The sequence below is a fragment of the Bos indicus genome, chromosome 16, assembly GCF_029378745.1.
Source record: "Bos indicus isolate NIAB-ARS_2022 breed Sahiwal x Tharparkar chromosome 16, NIAB-ARS_B.indTharparkar_mat_pri_1.0, whole genome shotgun sequence".
Lineage (NCBI taxonomy): Eukaryota > Metazoa > Chordata > Mammalia > Artiodactyla > Bovidae > Bos > Bos indicus.
This window is the reverse complement of record NC_091775.1, coordinates 36128535-36147510: the sequence shown is the minus strand read 5'-3', so window position 1 is coordinate 36147510 and position 18976 is coordinate 36128535. Positions and strand designations below refer to the sequence as shown.

The window sequence follows — 18976 nt, the reverse complement described above, 5'->3', positions numbered from 1 at the left end:
AGCTTTGGAGCTCTTCTGCCAGCATTCAGTAGGTGTTCTGTGAGAATTGTTCCACACGTAAATGTATTTTTGATGCTTTTGTGGGAGGTGGTAAGATCCACATCCTTCTGTTCTGCCTTCTTGATTTTTTTTTAATACAGTTTTGAGCACTCAGTTTAAAATAGTCATACGTAAATTAGGTAACATGAGTTCCTAAACCCAAATAAATAACCATCAAAACAAACCTATAAAGGAAAAGGTTGGTACATTTGATATGCTAAAATTCAGAATATCTTTTCATCAAAAGGCATCACTAAGAAAGCAAAAAGGCAAGCCAGAGAGTGGACGTTATTTGCAATATATATAAAGAATAAAACTCATATCCAATGTCAGTTAAAAAAAAAAAAAAACAAAGACAACCCAAATGAAAATTGAGCAGTATACAGAGGAAGAAAAGCAAATGTGAATGAGGTGCCCACCTTTATTTATAATCAAAGAATGCAGATTAAAATGATAGTGGGATAGAGTACACATCCACCAGCAAGTACTGGGTATACCAACAATGTACATGTTGATGAGGATGTAGCAGAAAAGAAATTTCTATACACTGTGTCAAGTAAAAGTAAAATGCTTTGGAACATAACTTTGTTTCAGAAAATTAAAAATAAGCATAACCAGTATATAATTCCTATACATGCTCATATGTATGTGCGCTTCATTGTACTAATATACATGCTCATATGAATGTGCACTACACTATACTAAGCTCGTATGTACATGCACTCAGTTGAGTTCAGCTCAGTTCAGTTGCTCAGTCGTGTCCGACTCTTTGCAACCCCATGAATCGCAGCACGCCAGGCCTCCCTGTCCATCACCAACTCCCAGAGTTCACTCAAACTCACGTCCATTGAGTCAGTGATGCCATCCAACCATCTCATCCTCTGTCGCCCCTTCTCCTCCTGCCCCCAATCCCTCCCAGCATCAGGGTCTTTTCCAATGAGTCAACTCTTTGCATGAGGTGGCCAAAGTACTGGCGTTTCAGTTTCAGCATCAGTCCTTCCAATGAACGCCCAGGACTGATCTCCTTTAGAATGGACTGGTTGGATCTCCTTGCAGTCCAAGGGACTCTCAAGAGTCTTTTCCAACACCACAGTTCAAAAGCATCAGTTCTTCGGCGCTCAGCCTTCTTCACACTACACTGTACTAATATACAAGCTCACATGTATGCACACTATGTTGTAGTAAAATACATGCTCATATGTATGTGCACTACACTGTGCTAATATACATGCTCATTTGTATGTGTACTACATTGTACTAATATATCCAAGGCTGATCATAGCAGCATTATTCAAAATATTTGGTTGGCCATAAAGTTCATTTAGGTTTTTCTGTAGCATCTTATGGAAAAGCCCTAACAAGCTTTCTGGCCACCCAATATTGAAAAACTGGGAACACCCAAATGTCCATCAACAGTAGAATGGATAAATGAAAACAAGTGAATTAGAACACCATGGAATAACACAGATTAATAAAATACTGAAGAAAAGAAGCAAATTTCAAAGAAAAAAAACCCAGCATAATTCATTACAGTAAAGCTTACTGTAAATGAATAAAAAGAAGCAAAGAGGCAAAACTAAAGCTTATTTATTAATTTTTGGCTGCACTGGGTCTTTGTTGCCGTGCATGGACTTTTCTCTAGCTGCAGTGAGCAGGGGCTACTCTCTAGTTGCCGTGTACAGGCTTCTCATTGCGGTGGCTTCTCCTGCTGCAGAGCACAGGCTCCAGAACATGCAGGCTTCAGCAGTTGCACTGTGTGGCCCAGTAGTTGTGGCTCGTGGGCTCTAGAGTGCAGACTCAGTAGTTGTGGTACAAGGGCTTAGTTGCTCTGAGGCACGTGGAATCTTCCCCAGTCGCGGATTGAACCTGTGTCCCCTGCATGGCGAGGAGATTCTTAACCTCTGAACCACCAGGGAAGTCCAAAACTAAAGGGTTACAAGGTTGCTTGTACGAATGGCGATTACCTCTGTGAAGAGACTTTTGGCAATGGACACACGTAGACTTTTGGGGCCCTGGCAATTTTTTTTTTCATAGTCTGAGTGGTAAATACATGAGTACTTGCTTTACAGTAAGTTATTGGACTGTATACTTGGGTTTTACGTGCTTTAGTTTTTGGTGTTATAGCCCACAATGAAAAAACAAATGAAACAGCTCTCTGTATACTGACATTAAATAATTATTGAGTTTATGTTGTAAATGAAAACCTGGAGTGTGGAAAAGTGTATAAAATTGGCTACTATTTATGAAAAAAAAGGAAGGAGGTATGAGGGAGGGAGAGAGAGAAAGCAGGAGAGAGGTGTTCATAAAAGAAGAGGGAATAAAAAACCTGGTTATCTTGGGGGAAATAGCTGGCTAAGGGACAAGATTAGAAGAAAACTGACTCCACGCCTATTATACAGAGTGAAGTAAGCCAGAAGGACAAACACCAATACAGTATACTAACGCATATATATGGAATTGAGAAAGATGGTAACGATAACCCTGTATACGAGACAGCAAAAGAGACACTGATGTATAGAACAGACTTATGAACTCTGTGGGAGAGGGAGAGGGTGGCAAGATTTGGGAGAATGGCATTGAAACATGTGAAATGTCATGTATGAAACAAGATGCCAGTCCAGGTTCAATGCAAAATAAATAAATAAATAAATAAATTTAAATAAAGTAAAAAAAAAAAGAAAAGAAAAAGAAAACTGACTATTCATTGTATACCCTTTTGTACTTTTTGTATTTCATAAAATGTAAATGTATTAGCTATTCTGTGTGTGTGTGTGTGTGTGTGTGTGTGTACTCAGTCATGTCTCACTCTTTATGACCCCATGGACTGTATCCTGCCTGGGTCCTCTGTTCATGGAATTTTCCAGGCAAGAATACTGGAGTGGGTTGCCATTTCCTACTCTAGGGGATCTTCCCAAGCCAGGGATCAAACCCCTGTCTTCTATGTCTCCTGCATTGCACGTGGATTCTTTACCACTGCTACATGGGAAGCTCATTAACTATTCTAAATAAATAAGTAAACATTTCTGAAAAAAAATTCCTAACAACAATGCTGATTATACTTATCCACAAGAGGTCACTATCGACTGATGTTGAACCCTAGTTCCTCATGAGAGGAAAACCAGTCTGAAGGCTTCCTGCTCTCACCAGGAAGTGAAGAAGCATCTTCATTTACATTCTTACTTTATTTTACCTGTCATGTTCTGTTTTATAAAAAACCCTCCAATTCAAAAATACACACAGAAATTTAAAATATACATTTAAAATGGAGCGGAAGAAGACAAAGAATTTAAGAGACAATATGAAGCCATGAATGAATTTACAAAAAGCATAATATTATCCATTTCCCCTAGGATTAATACACAAATTAGATTCTAACGTTTCTAGCATTTGATACAAAAAAGGAAGTATTGTCAGTTTTATAATTCAAAATCTTGCTCAGGAGAATATTCAGAGTATGAAAAATGTTTTCCCTGGTATAGTCTGTTAAAGACAATCCATAAGGATGGTTTAGGTGAAATTCCTGACCAGTCTTAATAACAAGAACAATCCACAGAACAATTGGGAAACCACGCCATCTTATTAAGAGAAGTGTAAGATGCTCTGGGACACCAGATCAGGGAAGTTTCATGCATGGGTTAGTCATGGTTGAAAATGAAACTAAGAATACTTGGTATAGAAAAGGAAGAAGAAAAGCCACAAAACTTGTGCTTTAAAAATTCTGACTTACACATAAGAGAGTGTTCAGTCTTCACTTGGCTGGATTTTTCAAAATTTGGTTATTGCAACAAATTCCCTTTCCCCTAAAGTTGAGCTGATTGTCCTTCCGGCAACTAATGGGTTAAATGCTACCTTCTAAGTTCAAGGAAAAAGGGCCCTATTCAAATGCTGCTGCTGGCTCACCAATGCAGGGCTTAAGGCAAAGACGGAGGGAAGTCAGTGTATAGGAGACAGTTTTCTCTGTGAAGAGAGCTGCAACAGCTGTGAAAAACACTTCAGCAGTGATGGATTCTTCTGATATTCAAAGAAAAAATATAGCTATCATTGGTGGTGGCTTGGTAAGAATCTATTTGGATATATTATTCCTGGTAGTGGTATTATATTATCATTACTCTTTTTTGCTTTTTGATCAGAGATTAATTGCTTTTATTAATATTTTTTCTATCAGTTTTACTGCAGTATTATTGACATAGAGCACTCTGTAAGTTTCAAGTGTACGGCATAATGATTTCACTTACATACATTATAAGATGAGTCCCACAAGAAGTTTAGTGAGTATTTCTCATTTCAGAGAGGTATAAAATAACAGAAAAAGAAAACATATTTTTTCCTTGTAATGGGAACTCTAAGGATTTACTCTCTTAACAACTTTCATATGCAACATACAGTGGCATTAATTACATGTTACATCTGTGGTGCTTATTTATATTATAACTGTTAGTTATATTATAACTTTTTGACCACCTTTGTTGTTGTATAAAGATATTATACCTCTAATCTTCCTCACCTATTTCACTTATTTTAGTATTATTAATCACTTGTAAGGATTGTTCACTTTCTTTTGAAACGTTTCTGATATTTAAATACACCTTTTTAAAATGTGGTATTAATTTAGTTTGCTCTTTCCTAAAAGAGCTATCTTATTTCCATTTTCCCTTGTTTTTTCTGTATAGCATTTTTCAAAATAGAAAATAAAGCAAATTGAATTTGATTAATCCCTGAATGGACTATGTTTTAAAACAAATATTAATGTAAATAGTCATTTTAATCAAAACATTTGCCCTGCTTTGGTTAATAACTCAGTTTATACTGTCTAGTAAGAATAAAAGTGTCAAGAAACATGAAGTTAATGCAGAATTATCACATTGAATGTTCACTAGTTGTTTGAGTAAGTGGGAGTAATACTTATTCCGTGATCCTGTCTGGCTTGTTCCAAGTTGGGGGAGTGAGGCACAGAGCAGGTGAGATGAATGGGCTGAGATGACCCCACATCTGGCAAGATGAGGGGAGAGGGTGTCTATTCTCTGCTTCCACGGTTATTATAGGAAAGCTGCTGCTGCTGCTACTAAGTCGCTTCAGTCGTATCCGACTCTGTGCGACCCCATAGACAGCAGCCCACCAGGCTCCCCCGTCCCTGGGATTCTCCAGGCAAGAGTACTGGAGTGGGGTGCCATTGCTCTGCTTAACATGGGGCTGCCTCAGTGAAACTGTATTTTCCCCTCCCTTAGCAGAACAACTATTTTGGAATCAAAATATCCCCATTAGTTAAAGTTTAATCATTTTGGCTTTGCCTTTGGTTTAATCATGTGCATGCTTTTAAATCATAGGTGTTTATTTATTTCATTTACTTTGCGAAAATTTGCTGAGGGCCTAATAATGTACCAGACACTGTTCTAGGTTGTATGTAAATGAGTACATTTTGTACCACATATAGAGTTATACAGTTTGTGCTAATTCTGACTTGGGTGTTGCCTTCCTTTTCGTGTTTTCCCTAAAGTATGATGACAGTTTTAACATTTCTGGTTTGCTATTGTTGTAGCCACACGTTCTGGGAAATAAACTCACTCAGAAGGATAAGCAAATAGTGGAGTGCAGTTTATTACACCAGCGGGCCCAAGGCAGAGTCTCCCCTTAGCCAAGGACCCCCGACCAGTTTTTGTGAAAACCTTATGTACCTTAAGTGTACATGCACGAACCCACCTCCCCAAATTCCCTGACAATAAAAGTTAACCCGTGATTCATATGCCTTAAGCCTAGGTAGTTAACAGTGGACAATTATCAATAGGCCTGTGGTCATACCTCAATAAGCATAGTAGACTGTATGATTCCATTTGGTTACACAGATAATTAGGGGCTCTTCCTTCCTGGGGCCTGGTTTTCCAGTTGGTTTGTCGTTTCCACAGATACTGGGCCTATAGCTCAGAGTCCACAGTCCAGCCCAAGATGGAGTCCTGCTTTCAAGATAGGGCCAGTTCTGATTCCTCCTTCACTATCACATGCTGTGTTGGCCAATGCATGTGACATACATCCTCATTTCTTCATACTTTATACCTGGCTTCAATCCAATCGTTCCTATCAAAATTTTTCATAAAATGTGAATTCATGGAGTCAACAAAATCTTATTGGGTTCCAGCTATGTGCCAACATTGTTTTAGGTACTAGGAATATAGTGATAAGCATTTAGGGAGGAGAAAGATAATGGAGAAGAAAAGTAAGTTCAGTGAGGCCTAAGTACTACAAAAAAAAAAAATTCAAGCAGGGTAATGCTGTAGGGTCTTGAGGGTATCCACTTATAGAGTGTGGTCAGGGACAGCTTTTCTGAGGAGATATATGACCTGAAAAATGCAAAGGAAGCCATCATGTGAAGGGCTACAGAAAGACCATTTGGAGTAGATGAAGGACTGTAGAGAAACAATGAGGAGATAAAGAGCTGGGTACTTTTCTTAGAGCAGACAGAAAGGCACAAAGAATGAACCTGGAAAGGAGTGGCCACTGAGGCTGGGGAGAATCCTAGGATCTTAGAGTGCAAGGCAGACAGATTTTACCCTAGGTGCAATGGAAAGCCGTTGGAAGATTTTAAGTAGGAAAGCAAGCCGTGATTTTAAGATTCCTTAGGCTGTTATAAAGAGAAGAACTGGGAAAATTTTAAGACCAGGTAGACCAGTTAAGAGGCTGTTGTGTTTGTCCAAGGCTTGGATTAGGGTGGCAGCAGTGATATCTCTTCTCTATGGACAAGGAAATGGCAACCCACTCCAGTGTTCTTGCCTGGAGAATCCCAGGGACGGGGGAGCCTGGTGGGCTGCTGTCTATGGGGTCACACAGAGTCGGACACGACTGAAGTGACTTAGCACTTAGCAGCAGTGATATCTCTTACGATGGCGCTTAGATATCCAAGTGACAGTGAAAGTCACTCGGTCATGTCCAACTCTTTGTGACCCCATGGACTATACTTTCATGGAATTCTCTAGGCCAGAATACTGAAGTGGGTAGCCTTTCCCTTCTCCAGGAGATCTTCCCAATCCAGGGATTGAAACCAGATCACCTGTATTGCAGGTGGATTTTTTACCAGCTGAGCCATAAGAGAAGCCCAAGAATACTGGAGTGGGTAGCCTGTTCCTTTTCCAGGAGATCTTCCCAACCCAGGAATCAAACTAGCGCCTCCTGCATTGCGGGCAGATTCTTTGTCAACTGAGCTAGGGGATATAACAAATATGTGATTGGATATATGACTTTGGAAGGCATAAAAATGTGAGTATCATCCGCAGGTTTCTCCCTGAATAACACTTTAACTCTTCATCATAGAACCACTTCATTATCTGGGCACACATACATGTGCTAGAAAATGGAAGACATGAACTAATACACATATATTAAGAAGCAATTAAAATTCCTCTGCAAAGGAATTCAATTCACCTTATTGCTCAGGTCCGTACTTAGGAATCACGTCTGATTCTTTTTTTTCATTTTATGAAAATCCCTGTTTCTCTTTCATTCTACCAATAAGCCTTGGCAGCTCTATAACAAAAATATATTTCAATTCTGGTCATTGCTACCATCCTAGTTAGGGCCATCATTCTTTATCCATACTCTTGCAGCCTCCTCCTAAATGATCTCCCAGCTTCTACTCTTATCCATAGGCAGTCACACAGCAGCCAGAATCAACCTTTCAAATCATTAGTGTGATAATTACCATTCATTGCTTAAAACCTTCCATTACAAATAAAGTAAAATCTAAACTCCTTACCAAAAGCCCTACAGGAACTGAGTCTGTCTACCTGCCTGGCCTCATCCTTTCCATGTTTTTGTTTTTTATATTACCTATCAGCACCTGAAATCATATACTTTATTTGTTTTGGGTAAGTAGGTAAGCTGTTTATTAAGCATCTATTCCTACAAGGATATAGCCTCTCGTCACTGGAACCATACCTAATATTGCTTAATGTCATTATTTAGTATTTGACAGATAAATGAATGAAAGGAATGAAAAACTCTTCTTAATGATATGAAGGTAAAGGAAATTTCAAAATGGATGAAAGACTGAATACTGAGGAAATTTAAAAAAAATGCTGATTACAAAGAGTGATTCAAGAAGGTTAAATTCAATACATAAAGGACAAAATTATTTGCTTGCCCATCTACTTTCTTTTGTGTGTGTGTGTGTTTCACCCTTCCCCTTATCTTCCTCCCCATGGACTGATCCTAGTCCTTTAGATTAGGATCTCTGGTTATTAAAGGCTGATACACTAAAGGCTCTTTCTGGGCCCCAGGGGGAAAATTGCAACAGAGCTGAAAACCTTTACTCAGAAGTCCAAATAATATAATGAACTGATTTTTTCCCCCAATGATACCTTGCCTAGTGAAAGATCACTCAAGAATTTGTCTTTGCTCTAATGTAGTGATCATCTGATTCTGTGATTAACCAATTGATTTCTGTTCTTTGAAGACATGTTAAGTCAAAGAGGTCAGAAGTAACCAATAGATCAATGAAGGAGTCTTTGAGAAACTAAAGGTGAAAGAAATTGTAAACCATGATCATAAACTGGCTAAAGTTTATCTATTAAAGAGTGGGAAAAGACGTTAAACAGTTTTTCAAGAATGTTAATCTGAGTATTTACAAAAAATCACTATACTCAGTTATTCTCCTTCTTGTGTGAAACACTGCTCCCAATCCCTTCCCCTGCAATAAGGATTACCTCCTGGAAGCTGGGGGTGTAACTTCTCCTGCGAATGCACATAGGACTTTGCTTGCCTTTATCACAGACTGCATTCTGTTAAAGTTATAGACATAATAATTATAAAGAGATAATTGTTTAGTTGCTGAGTTATGTCTGACTGTTTTGTGACCCAATGGACTGCAGTCAGCCAGGCTCCTCCATCCATGGGATTTCCCAGGGAAGAATACTGGAGTGGGATGGCATTTTTCTTCTACAGGGAATCTTCCCAACCTAGGGATCGAACCCCTGTCTCTTGCATGTCCTACACCAGCACGTGGATTCTTTACCACTGAGCCACCCAAATTTGTAGATATGCATAGTTTATTCCCCATAGAAGCTTCTAGAACTTCATGAGTCTAAATATTTTCTTATCTTTGGGTCCTGCCCCCTTTTCTTTTATAACGGTTATCCCAGTGCCTTGTACTGTCAAACACACTATAATATCTTGTGTGCATGAGTTTGCTTTCAGAACAAAGTGCAGGATCATGCTCTTAGATGTTATGGGCAAGTAAAACAAAGACACTATTTTTCAGAATGGAGTCATAATGAATGCAATACTTTTAAGGACTAACATTAAAAAAAAAAAAGAAGATTTAAAAACCAATCTCTACTTTTCAGGCTGAAAAGAGTTTTGTTGTTGTTGTTTAGTCACTCAGTCGTGTCTTACTCTTTGAAACGCCATGGACTATATAGCCCACTAGGCTCCTCTGTCCTTCAGATTCTCCAGGCAGAAATACTGGAGTGGGTTGCCATTAGGAAGGAGTTTTACAGTTTTCTAATTCTAACTTAAGTCAACCCAGGGGTAAAAAACTGCCACATGAGTTTAGGTTAGAGTGAGACCTGTTTTCTTCACCAAATGACAATCCAAAGAAGTCAAAAGAAAGGCCATTGCACATGTGTCCTGAAGATGGGTAGGTATTCAGGTTCTTGGTATCTGGAAATGCTGCTGCTGAGGTGACTGTTTTCAATGCTTACAAATATGATGGAAATGATCAGAGTTTTCAGTGACAGTTACAGCTACTGATCTCTCATTTTTTGGCTGAAGTTTAGAGTTTCAGCTGTAAGGATTATTGAGAATAGCAGCCTTAGTTGTTGCCTGCTGTTGCAGTGTCCATTGTTCTAGCACACACTTTGAAGATGTATTTTAGGGCAATATTGATGCATTTCTTCTGTCTCCCTAGCTGACAAGCAACTCCTTTCCCCCTCTGTTTGACCCAGCGAAATTCTCCATTAAGAGCTTATTTAGAGGGTAAAGTTGTTCAAAACATCAGGTCAAGGAGACATGTTTTCCATGACTTATTATTGTTAATTGTGCCCTGTCCCCTAGTAGTCAAGTTGTTAGTGGCTTCTACTGGTGAAACTGGGGCTTCCCAGGTGGCTCAGTGGTAAAGAATCTGCTTGTCAATACAGGAGACACAGAAGATGCAGGTTCAATCCCTTGGTTGGGAAGATTCCCCTGGAGAAGGGAATGGCAACTCACTCCCGTATTCTTGCTAGGAAAATTCCATGGACAGAGAAGACTGGTGAGCTATAGTCCATGGGGTTGCAAAAGAGTTGGACATGACTTAGCGACTAAACAACAACTGATGAAACTGCCTTTGAAACTGCCTGACCTTGATGCTATGAGAGGTTATATCTCACGTCTAGAGATGTTCAATTCTGTCACAAATTTATAGGCTCAAACTGGACCTTATGCCAAAATGGCCCTAGACACTGTTTTCTTCCCTGTCTCTCTAGGGTCTTTCCACCTCACAGTCACTCTTCACTCAGTTCAGTTGGACAGAAGCAGCAAAAGACAGTGAGGAGAATGCACTGGAAAGGCTGCAATCTGCTGGAAGTGCAGGAACTCTTACCCTCTCTGGGTCTTTGTTTCTTCATCATGGGCTAAGACTAGGTCCCTAATTCTTTTAACTCTACAGTTTTGTTGCTTCCTTTTCATACTTCCTTCCTCGAAGGTCACTAGCTTTGTTCTCAATCTAGTCTTTATAAACATAGAAATCAAATGTCACCTAGAATTTTCACTTCCTCCAAAATAAATATTCTAGACATGTATAAACCATCAAATGTTTCATAATTTTTGGTTAAGGTCTGTCTATATATAGTTGCTTTTGAACTGTGATGTTGGAGAAGACTCTTGCAAGCCCCTTGGACTGCAAGGAGATCCAACCAGTCCATTCTGAAGGAGATCAGTCCTGGGTGTTCATTGGAAGGACTGATGCTGAGGCTGAAACTCCAGTACTTTGGCCACCTCATGCGAAAAGTTGACTCATTGGAAAAGACCCTGATGCTGGGAGGGATTGGGGGCAGGAGGAGAAGGGGACAACAGAGGATGAGATGGCCGGATGGCATCACCGACTCGATGTATGTGAGTTTGGGTAAACTCCGGGAGTTGGTGATGGACAGGAAGGCCTGGCGTGCTGCGATCATCAGGTTGCAAAGAGTTAGACATGGCTGAGCAACTGAACTGAACTGAACTGAACTGTACTGATAGTTCTCTATATAGTTGATGCTGGGAAAGATTGAAGGCCAGAGAAGGGGATGATGGTTGGAGATGAGATGGTTGGATGGCATCACCGACTCAATGGACATGAGTTTGAGTAAACTCCGGGAGTTGATGATGGACAGGGAGGCCTGGCATGCTGCAATCCATGGGGTTGAAAAGAGTCAGACACGACTGAGCAACTGAACTGAACTGAACTAATAGTTAGTTCAAGTGTATACTTTTTACTTTACGCAAATATTGACGAGACAAACCATGCAAATAGCTTAATAACTATTATTATTTTATTTCATTAATATTAAAATGTCTATTCACGTCACTCTTGCTTTCCACTCCTCAGGCACAAAAACTTACATATGATAAACCTGTATTACTGCCCTGATTTCTAGCACCTTGTACAAACAGAAGTGAAGTCAGTTTCTTTGTGACCATGGATGTCATCTTGAATTTGCTCAATAAGTAGAGACAAGTTTTCATCTCACTCTACTAGCTTTCCTCAATTTCTTTTGTAGTTTTGCTTATGTTACAATTCCTCTCACCAAATAAGTTTTCTTTGAGCTATCTCACTCACGTATCTGTATTTCTCTAACAGGCCTGACTAACATTTTGAGTATTTTTTGCTACCCTGATAGATAAGGTACCTCATAAACCCTGTTCTCACCTACATAAAACAAAAGTCCTTGCTCAGCGTTTAGTTCATTTGCTGCCTAATGAACAGTATCTGAAATGGAGCCAATAACTTTAGACAGATCAGTTTTGTTAACTGCCTACCAAGAAAGTGTTCTGCTTTCCTTTTATTGGCTCCAAAATACTGTTTGTCCATCTGTCCATACACATCTCTTCATTCAGCTATTCATCTATCTGTCACCTCAAAGAGAAAAGAACATTCCTCCACTGGTGATGATAATCTCAGTTAGCACTTTTTTCTTGAAGACAATTTGAAAAAAATATATGCTGATAGTCTTAAAAATATGGAGGAATTGAAGAAAGCAACATGCTCCCTCTCTCTCTGAAAGTCAGCTTCAGCAATGCCTTGCCTTTAGAAGGAAGATTGTCCTTTAATCTGAGGGAAGTTAAAAGCATTAGACTCTAATATAGACTCTCAAATACACCAAATCTGGAGTATGTACAAAACCTGTAACAAAACCTTCTAAAAATCTCGCTCACTCTCAACTTCTTCCATGTACTTTCCAGTTATTTCAAAAACAAAACCAAAGAAGATACAACTAACTCCTGCCACACTCCAAGCCATCAAAACCCTCTCCTCAACTTATCTCAGACTCTCTTCTACTCCATTCTCATCACCTTGTTTATAATTCAACAATATAAATTCCTCCTGATACTAAACAATATAAATTCCTCCATTCCTCCTGATACTAAGGCTCAAGAACCAATGGGGCAGACAGAAAGAGAGTATGGATCTCAGAAGTTTCTGGGAGTTTGGTCCCTGTCACTAAGACCTGTGCTTTGATGGACGATTTCATTATTGTGATTTTACCAAAAGAACTCAGTGGGCACCATGCAATTGTTTATAACCCTAAAAATTTAAAATAACTCCAATGTACAAATATAAGGGTATTGCATACAACAAAATGTAAGGCAATTCTTAAGTATTATGATTTAAAATATCTTATGACTTGGAAATACATTCACAGTATACTATTCTTTTTTAAAAGATAACTATATAATAAAATATATATGTTTTATATATCCTAATACCATTTTAAGAAGAAATATCATTCGCTTTAAATACATAGGAAATGTTAATACTGGTTCTCCCTGGTGGTAAGATTGTGGAAGATTACATTATCTTTCAAATACTTTCAAAATTTTTATTACAAACTGTTGAGTCTTTTACTAAGTATCAGATCTGTACCAGAAATAGAAAGATGGACAAAATACAAGCCATGCACGTATCATTAATCCCTGGGCATTCACAGCCTAGTGCGAAAGTCAGTCAGGAATGTAAATAAATAATTCAGCTAATTACGAAAGATATTAAAACACATATATGCATCCACGGAATTAAAGAAGAAAAGACAAGTCTTTTGGAGTTGGAGAGATACTAAGAGAAATTGAACAGAGGATATGATTCTTGAATGAAAGCTAAAGGAGGAAAAAATAGCCCAGGCAAAGGGAACATTAGATTCAAATGCACATACGCGTCAAAGTGCAAGGCATATTCAGGAAAAATACAGTGACTTCGGTCTACCTCTTAGAGATAGTATATGAGAACAGGAGGAAGAAAAATGAGCTTGAGAGGCTGGGATCAAATGTAAGAATCTTTTATGCCATATTGAAAACTTGGGACTTTTTCTTAAAGACTTATGAGGAGCCAATAAAGGATTTTAAGAAAGGAACTGCATCATTCAATTTCTGTTTTAGACAATAGCCAGCTCTTCTGGAAGTATGACTTAAATAGGTAGACACTGGGGGGAGGAAGAATTGCTAGAAAACTTGTAGTAGTCCAGGTGTTAGGCAATGGGACCCCCATATAGGAACAGTGGAAGGTATGGGAAGGAGATCTATTTTCAGAGAGATTTGAAAGATGCAATAAATAGGACTTGTTACCTCATTAAATATATATTTGTAGGTAGAGAGGGCATTAACTGTTCTCTGAGTTATCCTAGTTGGGTGAAATAGCAGGTAGAGTCGTCATTCACTAAGAGAAAGAACACAGAGGAGGAGAAGGGTCTGAAGGTTGAGGAGGGGAATAAGTTGAATGTGAATTATGTTGAGATGAAGATTCCTAGGAATCTTCCTAGGAAGACATCCAGGAAGAGAGGTTCAGTAGTCAGAGATGGTGTTCTGGAGGAGTATCTAGGCTAGAGAAAAAGTCATGAACAAACTTTCTTAAGAGCCCCAACTTCAAAGTGTGGGGGGCATTCATCTTATCATCAACAAAAGAAGGAAAATCAGGGCTGTTGCTTGACTTTAGAGACCAAATTCAAATGATACAGGTAAGAGAGTTCAGAGTAAGATCTAAATAATAAAACATTTGACATAACATTCACAATTCTAGAGTCCTTGGATGGCTAAATGGTAAGAATCTGCCTGCAATGCAGGATACCCAGGTTCAATCCCTGGGCTGGGAAGATCCCCTGGAGAAGGGAATGGCAACCCACTCCAGTATTCTTGCTTGGAAAGTTCTATGAACAGAGGAGCCTGGTGGACTACAAAGAGCCGAACATGACTGAGATACTAACAAACACTTTCACTTTCTCAATTCTAGCAGATGTAATAGTTACAAAGTATGAAGACATTCTTATTTGCTTATTTCAGAGTAAGTGCAATTAACAATCTGGTTCTTCTCATTACATTGCTACTTTCAAAGATCAAATTCTTCAAAGACCAAGCTATAGTTCCATGAGTTCCATTAGTACTAAAGCCTAACAGCCTTGCCTGTTAGGTGATAGACTCAGAAACAAACAATCTCTATGACTCTTGCTGCTGCTGCTGCTAAGTAAGTTGCTTCAGTCATGTCCGACTTTGTGCGACCCCATAGACGGCGGCCCACCAGGCTTCCCCATCCCTGGGATTCTCTAGGCAAGAACACTGGAGTGGGTTGCCATTTCCTTCTCCAATGCATGAAAGTGAAAAGTGAAAGTGAAGTCGCTCAGTCGTGTCTGACCCTCAGCGACCCCATGGACTGCAGCCTTCCAGGCTCCTCCATCCATGGGATTTTCCAGGCAAGAGTACTGGAGTGGGGTTAGGGAAAGTTTTATGTGCTTCAGTAGGTCAAAAATAGTTGACACATGTTTAACATTACATTAGTTCTGAAAGGTTGTTGTTGAATCACACGAATACACCGGGATTCTTGGCCCCCGGAGGAGAAGAATTCAATCCGGGGCTAGAGACGAGGCTTGATCGCTCGGAGCTTTTGTGTAATAAAGTTTTATTAAAGTATAAAGGAGACAGAGAAAGCTTTTGACATAGGCATCAGAAGGGGGTAGAAAGAGTACCCGCTTGCTAGTGTTGACAATGAAGTTATATACTCTCTAATGAATCCAAAGAATGTCTGGAGGTTGTAAAGACCTCATCAGACCTACTCCCATAATTTACATTTTAAGGTAACACTGTCCTCAGGCAAGATACATCCTTGTAAAGACCAGGTCTACTCCCATAATTTACATTTTAAGATAACACTGTCCTCAGGCAAGATACATCCTTGTAAAGACCAGGTCTACTCCCATAATTTACATTTTAAGATAACAGAAGGTTTAATCCAAAGACTGTCCCTAGGCAGGATACATTATTGTTATATAATCCTAAGGAATGTGGAGAAAGAAAAAAAGTTTGTCCTTTCTTCCTCCTTGAGAATTCCAGACCCCTCTCTCTTTGGGGACCCCTAGACTTCCTATCAACCTGCCTAGGAACTGACTCTCTCAGTTCCATGAGTTGGAGTGTAGGAAATGACAACCCACTCCAGTATTCTTGCCTGGAGAAACCCATGGACAGAGGAGCCTGGTGGGCTACAGTCCATGGGGTCGCAAAGAGTTGGACAGGACTGAAGTGATGGAGCATCAGTTCCATGAGTAGGAGATTATTAATAGGCTTTTCGAAAGCTTGTTTGGTGACGGACTCAGAAACAAGCAATCTCTGTGACTCTTAGGGAGAGTTTTATATGCTTCATGAGGTCAAAATTAGTTGACTGATGTTTAACAATACATTACCAGATTAATTTCAAACATACTATATAAAAAGGCATAGAAAGTATGACATTTTAAAAATCATGATGCCTCTTCCTGTTAAGGTCAGCATTTATATTGGATTGGCCCAAAAGTTTGTTTGGGTTTTCCTGATGTTATAGAAAACCTGAATGAATTTTGGGCCAATCCAATAAATTTAAAGTTTTCTGGCACCCAACTCTAGTACTCTTGCCTGGAAAATCCCATGGATGGAGGAGCCTGGTGGGCTGCAGTCCATGGGGTCCCTAAGAGTCAGACACCACTGAGCGACTTCACTTTCACTTTTCACTTTAATGCATTGGAGAAGGAAGTGGCAACCCACTCCAGTGTTCTTGCCTGGAGAATCCCAGGGACTAGGGAGCCTGGTGGGCTGCTGTCTATGGGGTCGCACAGAGTCAGACACGACTGAAGCGACTTAGCAGCAGCAGCAGCAGCATGATCATTGGATACTTGAACAATCCTTGCTGCTGAGGTCACGTGGGAATCAGCGGAAAGGTAGTAGATCCTACTGCAAAAAGCCACACTGGCTGAATGCCTGAGAAGCATAACTCCACATTTATATAAAAGAAATGTTCAAATTATCTTTTAAATTAGTAAGTTAGGCATCAATATAATGGTCCACAGTGGGGTCCAAGCACATGACCCTTAAAGAAGGAAGTTAGAGTAAGTGGAGAAATGGAAGAGCAGTAAGTGGAGTAAATCCATGATTATGTAACCAAGGAATCGCCTCAGTCTGCTGAAGCACAAACAGGCTAAGCCAGTTGTTAATAAAACATTTACTTTTCAGATTATTTTTTATTTAAACTTCTTACTACTGTGAACTATTGATGCTGCAAAACAAATATGGAGGTTTTTCGTAATAGTCTATGTCCAGGCTTAACTCTGTCTGGGTTTCCCTCATAGCTCAGTTGGTAAAGAATCTGCCTGCAATGCTTCAAGAGACCCTGGTTCGATTCCTGGGTTGGGAAGATTTGCTGGAGAAAGGATAGACTACCCTCTCCCTCTCCAGTATTCTTGGGTTTTCCTTGTGGCTCAACTGGTAAAGAATCCACCCAAAATGCGGGAGATCTGGGTTTGATCCCTGGGTTGGAAAGATCTCCTGGAGAAGGGAAAGGCTACCCACTCCAGTATTCTGGCCTGGAAAATTCCATGGACTATATAGTCCATGGGGTTGCAAAGAACTGGACAAGACTGAGTGACTTCTCACTTTCAGGCTTTACTCTAAGAACTGGCATGAAAACTACAATAGCTCCTAGGAGTCTAACCCCATATAGTTTCTTCCCTCCTCTCACCAGCTTCCCTCCTTATTGATGCACAGGAAGCAGCTGGGCCTTACCCAAGAGTATGTGGTGGGCTGAGCATGATATGCACATATTTTCCTTTCCATTTATCTCTTTGGGTCTTCCTAGCATTTTTGCCTGTGTAACAACTAAAGAGTCCCTGGTGGCTCAGATGGTAAAGCATCTCTCCGTAATACAGGAGACTCAGATTCAATCCCTGGGGCAGGAAGATCCCCTGGAGGAGGTCATGGCAACCCACTCCAGTATTTTTGCCTGGAGAGTCCCATGGACAGAGGAGCATGGTGGGCTACAGTCCAATTCCTGATTAAGAGCATTTTACATAGAAGTGAGAAGGAGAAATAAAGTTAGAGTGAATCTATAAAGTACTTTATAAGCCATGTTACTAATCTTTCTAGATGAATTTATATAATATCTACAAATAATTTTTCCTTTTAGTTTTATTCAAATCTTCAGTTCACTTCAGTTCAGTTCAGTGGCTCAGTCGTGTCCGACTCTTTGCGACCCCATGAATCGCAGCACATCAGGCCTCCCTGTCCATCAGCAACTCCTGGAGTTTACCCAAACTCATGTCCATCGAGCTGGTGATGCCATCCAGCCATCTCATCCTCTGTCGTCCCCTTCTCCTCCTGCCCCCCAATCCCTCCCAGCATCAGGGTCTTTTCCAGTGAGTCAACTCTTCAAATGAGATGGCCAAAGTATTGGAGTTTCAGCTTCAGCATCAGTCCTTCCAATGAAAATCCAGGACTGATCTCCTTTAGGATGGATTCAAACGTTAGTAATACAGAATTGGACACCTTATTATGACTGGTCTTGGAGAAAGCATTGTTGTTTATTCTTTTGTGTTTATTAATAATAAGAAACAGCAGCAGTACGTTTGAACTCACCACTCAACTGGAATTGATGCATTGCAGTGACTTATAACTGGGCTTCTCAGGTGGCTCAGCGATAAAGAACCCACCTACCAATGCAGAAGCCAAAGGAGATGAGGGTTTGATCCTGGGTTGGGAAGATCCCCTGGGGGAAGGCATGGCAGCCCACTCCAGTATTCTTGCCTGGAGAGTCCTATTGACAGAGGAGGCTGGTGAGCTACAGTCCATAGGGTTGCAAAGAGTCGGACACAACTGAAGCGACTGAGCATGCAATGACTTACAATAACCTCTGTGCTTCTCTCCCACCCATTACATTGCCCTAAATCTTGCTTCTCTTGGTTACATAAATATATGTAAAAGTTTTATGATATATACATGATATATGCTGATCATATATATATATATATATATATACACATGTAAATAACAAATATACTTCTAAAACTTGTGGATATACACATACAAGTGGTTTAGTTGTAGTTGTTTTTATTATATGAGTATCAGGCAGTTTGAAGTCTTCTGGAACTTTTTTTTACTCATAGTGTTACTCATATATTCATATTATACTATTTTATCATGTAATTATACCATAATTTATTTGTCCTTACCTCTGTTATGGCTATGTAGACTGTTTCCAGAATTTTATTTATTTTCAGTTATGAAAACTGTGGCTCTGGATATTATGGCACGTGTCTCCGGGAGTTTCTCTTGGGTATATGCCTTGAAGAGGAATTGCTGATTTGTCAGAGATGTGAAAAATCAACTTGAAATCACTGCAAGCAATGCATAAGAGATCCTACTAACCCTCATCCTCTCTAGCACTTAAAATTTTCATGAAACAAGATTATACTAATTCCTATTGTGTCCA

The 18976-nt window shown here is 39.7% G+C and overlaps 1 protein-coding gene across 1 annotated transcript in view; it reads left to right on the top strand.

The window, feature by feature from the left end:
- Positions 1-3933: 3933 nt before the first annotated feature.
- The window catches only part of KMO (kynurenine 3-monooxygenase), a 71417-nt gene continuing 56374 nt past the window's right edge, over positions 3934-18976 (top strand). The window contains 1 exon segment of the mRNA XM_019976476.2: positions 3934-4094. Within this exon segment, the coding sequence (XP_019832035.1) occupies positions 4041-4094 (54 nt within the window). The 5' untranslated portion in view covers positions 3934-4040.